This window comes from Eschrichtius robustus, chromosome 13 (assembly GCF_028021215.1).
Source record: "Eschrichtius robustus isolate mEscRob2 chromosome 13, mEscRob2.pri, whole genome shotgun sequence".
NCBI lineage: Eukaryota > Metazoa > Chordata > Mammalia > Artiodactyla > Eschrichtiidae > Eschrichtius > Eschrichtius robustus.
In genome coordinates, this window is record NC_090836.1 from 41,706,580 (window position 1) to 41,712,661 (window position 6,082).

The 6,082-nt window shown below is 59.0% G+C and overlaps 1 protein-coding gene across 2 annotated transcripts; it reads left to right on the forward strand.

Moving 5' to 3' along the window:
• The first annotated feature begins 734 nt into the window (after positions 1-734).
• Positions 735-4,298, forward strand: PRPH (peripherin). 2 transcript variants are annotated; one of them, XM_068560687.1, is made up of 9 exons: positions 735-1,361; positions 1,734-1,794; positions 1,962-2,057; positions 2,429-2,596; positions 2,698-2,823; positions 2,913-3,133; positions 3,239-3,288; positions 3,537-3,616; positions 3,868-4,298. In XM_068560687.1, the coding sequence occupies exons 1-9, from the start codon at positions 820-822 to the stop codon at positions 3,934-3,936; spliced, it is 1,413 nt and encodes a 470-aa protein (XP_068416788.1). In that variant the 5' UTR covers positions 735-819; the 3' UTR covers positions 3,937-4,298. The 2 variants fall into 2 exon arrangements, with proteins under 2 accessions (XP_068416788.1, XP_068416789.1); XM_068560688.1 differs by having other exon boundaries at positions 3,871-4,298.
• Positions 4,299-6,082: the final 1,784 nt, after the last annotated feature.

Consider the following 6,082-nt stretch of genomic DNA (forward strand, 5'->3'; position numbering starts at 1 on the left):
ACCTTGTTGGGGCCTGGGGTAGATTTGGGATCTGTGTCTTTAAGGCTGAGACATCAGCAGGCAACCTCCTGGCCAAGTGTCCAGGGGAGGGGGAGGGGAAGAAGCAAGTCCATTAGCAGCAGGGCTGGCGCCAGGCAGCAACCCTTCACAGAGCCCTGGGGATTACAGGGAGAGCAGCCCTTCCTCACCCATCTCAGCTGCCGCTGCACTCCTGTCCCCCAGATCTCCCTGGGTGTGGTGACAGAGGGGGCAGCTGACAGCATGTCAAAGCAGAGCCTAGCCTTCAGGGGCCATGTGGAGGCACAGCCTCTAGGGCCTAAGCCAGGCCAATTCTCCCTGCACCTGGGCTACCTCCTCCCTGCCAATGTGCCAGAAGCCTGCCCTTTAACCTCCCGTCCACCTAGCCCCCAGCTTTTACCAGCTCTTTCAGGCAGGGACCCCAGTTCCAGTGAGGCCCTCCCACCCTAGGCTCCAGCTCCGGATGCTTGCTGGAACGCACTGACCCCCCCAACACCCCGACCCCCCCGCTCCCGCCTGCCTGTGGCCTGTGGTAGCCATCCCTGTTTCCTTCCCCACCAGCAACTGGGGGAATCAAGTAGGCAGGGCGCCGGCAACCAGGGAGGGAGGGCGCGGCGCTCCCGCTGCACCGCAGGGGTGGGGCGTCCCCCTCCCCACATAGCCCCACAGTCAGGCCAGTGGGAGGAGCAGCCCATGCCCCCACGAGCCCGCAGGGCTATAAAGCCGCCTCGCAGCGGTTTGCGGCTCCTTCCCAGCGCCCGGACAAGCTCTGCCAGCGGTGACTGCCCATCCTCGGCCGCCATGAGCCACCCGTCGGGCCTCCGGTCCGGCGTCAGTTCCACCTACTACCGCCGCGCCTTCGGGCCACCGCCCTCGCTGTCCCCGGGGGCCTTCTCCTACTCTTCCAGCTCCCGCTTCTCGAGCAGCCGCCTGCTGGGCTCAGCGTCCCCCGGCTCCTCCGTGCGCCTGGGCAGCTTCCGCAGTCCCCGGGCGGGCGCGGGCGCCCTCCTGCGCCTGCCCTCGGAGCGCCTCGACTTCTCCATGGCCGAGGCCCTCAACCAGGAGTTCCTGGCCACGCGCAGCAACGAGAAGCAGGAGCTGCAGGAGCTCAACGACCGCTTCGCCAACTTCATCGAGAAGGTGCGCTTCCTGGAGCAGCAGAACGCAGCCTTGCGCGGGGAGCTGAGCCAGGCCCGGGGCCAGGAGCCGGCGCGCACCGACCAGCTGTGCCAGCAGGAGCTGCGCGAGCTGCGGAGGGAGCTAGAGCTGCTGGGCCGCGAGCGCGACCGGGTGCAGGTGGAGCGCGACGGGCTGGCGGAGGACCTGGCGGCGCTCAAGCAGAGGTCAGGGGACAGGGCCGGGGCTGGGCGACGGCCGTCGAGACGGCCGCCAGAGGGAGTGGCCCACCTTATCCACCTGGGCGTGTGCAGACAGCATCCTCGCCAGCGGGCAACACCCCCAACCCCTCCTCTACCACTTTGCTGAGTCCCTGGGGAGGGGAGGAAGGGGGAGTTACTATGTCTCCCCAGTGTACAAAAGGGCCGCATCTCAGCTCCCAGCAGGTTAAAGGGAAAATGGGGCAAGTCCATCAGGCAGCCTGAAGACCCCTCCTCAGAGTCCTGGGCAGTAGCAGCCTCTGGCCCAGATCCTGGGGGTCGCGGTCTTAAGGCTGGGCGGTGACCCCGGAGCTCAGCTTCTGCACACTCCTTCACCAGGTTGGAGGAGGAGACTCGCAAGCGCGAGGATGCGGAGCACAGCCTCGTGCTTTTCCGTAAGGTGAGCTCGGTCTCCCCATTCCTACCCCCGGCCTGGGTATCCAGGGTGGCATCTGTGGGCAAAGGGAGGCGACCAGAAGCCTCCAGAGGCAGACAGGGAGGGCCAGGCTCTTCGTCGACCTAAGCAACCCCTCCCTGCTCTCGAACCCCCACTGCCACCCCGTGAAGGACGTGGACGACGCCACCCTGTCCCGCCTGGAGCTAGAGCGCAAGATTGAGTCTCTGATGGATGAGATTGAGTTCCTCAAGAAGCTGCACGAGGAGGTGGGTGGACCCGGGTGTCAGGAGGTTGGGGGTGGTCTCGTTGGAGCTGGAGTACAAGCTCTGGAAGAGACTGGCGAGTGGACCTGAGGAAGAGAAGTGAGATTCGTAGGGTAGACGCAGGCTCTCCACCCGCTCTACAGGTGGTTTGACTCACACCCCTGCGCCGCCTGGTGGCAAGCAGCGGAGCTGCACCCCCGTAACCTGGCCAGAGGCTTAGTACGGGCGTGGCGCGGGCCGTGCAGTACCAGGCGCGCTGCACTCCCTGGCGCCCCCTTCTGTTCATTCAAGTGTTTCTTCTCTTTTCTGTGCACCAACCGCGCGGCCCGCGTGGGATCTGCGCGATGAACTCGGCCTCTCGCCCTGGGCGGCAGGAGCTGAGAGACCTGCAGATGAGCGTGGAGAGCCAGCAGGTGCAGCAGATCGAGGTGGAGGCGACCGTGAAGCCCGAGCTGACGGCGGCGCTGAGGGACATCCGTGCCCAGTACGAGAGCATCGCGGCGAAGAACCTGCAGGAAGCAGAAGAGTGGTACAAGTCCAAGGTGCGAGGGCCCGGGAGGGTTTGGGAGGACCTGGAAGAGTGGGGAGCTGGGGACAGGGCGCATCTGGTCCACTCACGTCCGGATTTCCCCCCTGGCCGCAGTACGCGGACCTGTCCGACGCCGCCAACCGGAACCACGAGGCCCTGCGCCAGGCCAAGCAGGAGATGAACGAGTCGCGACGCCAGATACAGAGCCTGACGTGCGAGGTGGACGGGCTTCGCGGCACGGTGAGTACCAGGCTGCGCGCCCCCGCCCAGGGGGTGGAGGATGAAGGCTGCTCCCCCCATTGACGCCCCCCTTCACCCCCAACCCCCAGAACGAGGCGCTGCTCAGACAGCTGCGGGAGCTGGAGGAGCAGTTTGCCCTGGAAGCTGGCGGGTACCAGGCGGGCACCGCACGGCTCGAGGAGGAGCTGCGGCAGCTAAAGGAGGAGATGGCGCGACACCTGCGGGAGTACCAGGAGCTCCTCAACGTCAAGATGGCCCTGGACATCGAGATCGCCACCTATCGGAAGCTACTTGAGGGCGAGGAGAGCCGGTGAGGGGCGGGTCGGATAGGGTGTGGTCAGGACTGGGGGGGGGGGAGGAGTGGGGGGGAGGCCAGCGGCTCAGCGGAGTAGCTGACCGAGTGCTTCGCCCCCAGGATCTCCGTGCCAGTCCATTCCTTTGCATCCTTAAGTATAAAGACGACTGGTGAGTCTTTCACGTCTGACTTCCAACTGTCTGTCCCCTTGTCCATTTCTGCCCTGGCTGGACTCTTACTATGGCTCTGCTCAAGGACTGATTCTCTCCGTGAACTTCTGAGTCCTGGCCTACACTCGCCTTCGCTCCTCAGGATCTGCCCCTCCCCACCCCTCCCTCACCTCCCAGACGGAGTGAGGGCTTAAAAGAAGAGAAATCCCAAGCCTCCTCCCTTCCACCTCTCATCTTGCTTTTTCCAGTGCCTGAGGTGGAGCCTCCCCAGGAGAGCCACAGCCGGAAGATGGTTCTGATCAAGACCATTGAGACCCGGAATGGGGAGGTGAGATGGGTCACTTGAGCATAGGACCTTATCATTTCTCATAGTATTTCTGAGGCCCAGCCTAGCTGCAGGTAATCTTAGGGTGTTTGTGGGTTAGTGATTCTTGGGGTGGGAGTGAGACAGGGAGATGGAGGTGGATGGTCAGACTGGAGCCTCAACTTATGCCAGGGAGGGGGGACACCGTGCCACAAAGGAGCTGGAAGGAGGGTGGTGCTGAATGGTTTGTGCCCCTCACGTGCCTCGGCCCCCAGCAGGTGGTGACAGAGTCTCACAAGGAGCAGCGCAGTGAGCTGGACAAGTCTTCTACTCACAGCTACTGAACTTGTTGGTCCAGAGCTCCCTGACCCTGCCCTAGACCTCTAAGCCCCCATCCTAACACCAGTCCCGAATTCGTCTCCTCCCCCTCTGCATGTGTCCACCAGATGGCTCCAGTCACCCCTTCCCTGGCCGTGGCCAAACCCTACCCAGCACCACAGCGGGGCCTCTCCATGCCCACAGAGACATGATCCATATGTTTCTCATTTCTTATCTTGGTAAGAGTCTATATGTTCCCCCATTGCTTGTCCTGGTAAGAGGCTGACCATCCCCAGGATGAGTCTACTCCTGCCACGACCCCAAGATTAGTGGGTGGGTCAGGGTCTGAGTTTCACTTTTAAATCAAATAAAACTGCTATCAAGGGAACCCTCTCCAGTGGTGATCATTTTGTAATGTATAAAAATATGGAATCACTATGTTATACACCTGAAACTAATATAATATTGTAAGTGAATTATACTTCGATTTAAAAAAGATCATAGAATAGTAAATGGGGGCGGGGGGCGGGGGGCGGGGGGGACCCTCCCTAGTGCACTTGTGTCTGTGTCATGGGAGCGTCAATGCAAAGGAGGCTCAGCAGTATTTTCCCCCTGCCTCAGGTCATTTCTCTTCTGACTCCCACTATCTCGGCATCTATGACTCCTGTCTACCCTTCTGGTTTTCCTCCTACCTCTCTGTCCAATCCTTCTCAACTTCTGTGCCCCATCTGCAGCCCCAAATGTCCGAAGCAGAGCCCCTCACCTCACTTTCCACCTTCTGCAGTCATGTTCTTCCTTCTGGATTCCCTGCCCTAAGATGAAGCACCACTAGAACTTCTGTGGCCCAAATTAGAACTCACCTCATCTTACACTCCTTTCTTTTCTTCACCTACCGCCAATTCTGTTAATTCTACTTCATAACTCTTTCAAGGCTGTCTGGTTCTCCCCGTCTCCACTCCCACCACCCTAGTCCAGGCCACCATCACCTCTTTTTTTAAAAAAATTTTATTTATTTTTGGCTGTGTTGGGTCTTCGTTGCTGCGTGCAGGCTTTCTCTAGTTGCAGCAAGCAGGGGCTATTCTTTGTTGCGGTGCACGGGCTTCTCATTGTGGTGGCTTCTCTTGTTGTGGAGCATGGGCTCTAGGCACGCGGGCTTCAGTAGTTGTGGCACACGGGCTCAGTAGTTGTGGCTTGTGAGCTCTAGAGTGAGGCTCAGTAATTGTGGTGCACAGGCTTAGTTGCTCTGCGGCATGTGGGATCTTCCCGGACCAGGGCTCAAACCCGTGTCCCCTGCATTGGCGGGCGGATTCTTAACCACTGCGCCACCAAGGAAGTCCCGCCACCGTCATCTCTTGCCTGGGTTACATTGTCTGCCTCAGTGGTCTTTTCCCCTGGCCTGGCCCTGCCACCCACCTAAACCTTTTCAGCACACTTAGCCAGCAGATCAGATTCTGCTACCACCACCCCTCCCCTTGCTTGAAAATGTCTATTTCCATGCTGTCCTCCAACTCCATTCCATCCTACCCTTGCCTTGAAGTCAAAATTTACTTCTGAATTTAGAATGATCTTCTTCACTCAATTATAGTGCTAAGTGCAGGGAGTAAGCCAGAGTCCCTGCTCTCAAGGAGCTCGCAGTCTGGGTGGGGGACATAGACAAATAAGCATACAATTCCAACCTCCTGACGAGTGATGTGATTGGGATAAGGAGATGGTGTTGTGGGAACATGAAGAAGAGCACCTAACCCAGCCTTAGGGTAGAGATGGCCTCCCAAAGGAGGCACCATCACAATGAGCGCTGGAGAATGAACAGCAGTTATTCAGGTGAAGCAGGGAGAGGAGGAGGACTTTCTAGGTAGATACGTCAGCCAGAAGACAAGAGGGAGCATGTCTGGAAAGTGAAAGTAGTTCTACGTTGCTGGAATGAAGGCTAGAAAGGAAGAAATTGCATTGAGGTTGGAAAGATGCAACGAGGGCCAGGTCACTGAGGGCCTTATATGACATATTAAGGCACTTAGAATTTATTCTAAGGAAAAGGGAAAGAAAAGGTTTTAATGGGTGAAGTATTCAGATCTGCATCTTAGAAAGGTCACTCGGGCTGTGGTGTGCAGACACAGTTGGAAGGAGATGGAGGACCAGTTCAGAGACTGTTGCAGTGAAACATGCAAGAGACGG

What these genes read in the sequence shown, in the direction of transcription:
- PRPH (XM_068560687.1), top strand. Translation starts at nt 820, where the DNA reads ATGAGCCACCCGTCGGGCCTCCGGTCCGGCGTCAGTTCCACCTACTAC. An exon ending in TCAAGAAGCTGCACGAGGAG is followed by an intron (nt 2,058 to 2,428) that starts GTGGGTGGACCC and finishes CCTGGGCGGCAG; the next exon opens with GAGCTGAGAGACCTGCAGAT. An exon ending in AAGAGTGGTACAAGTCCAAG is followed by an intron (nt 2,597 to 2,697) that starts GTGCGAGGGCCC and finishes CCCTGGCCGCAG; the next exon opens with TACGCGGACCTGTCCGACGC.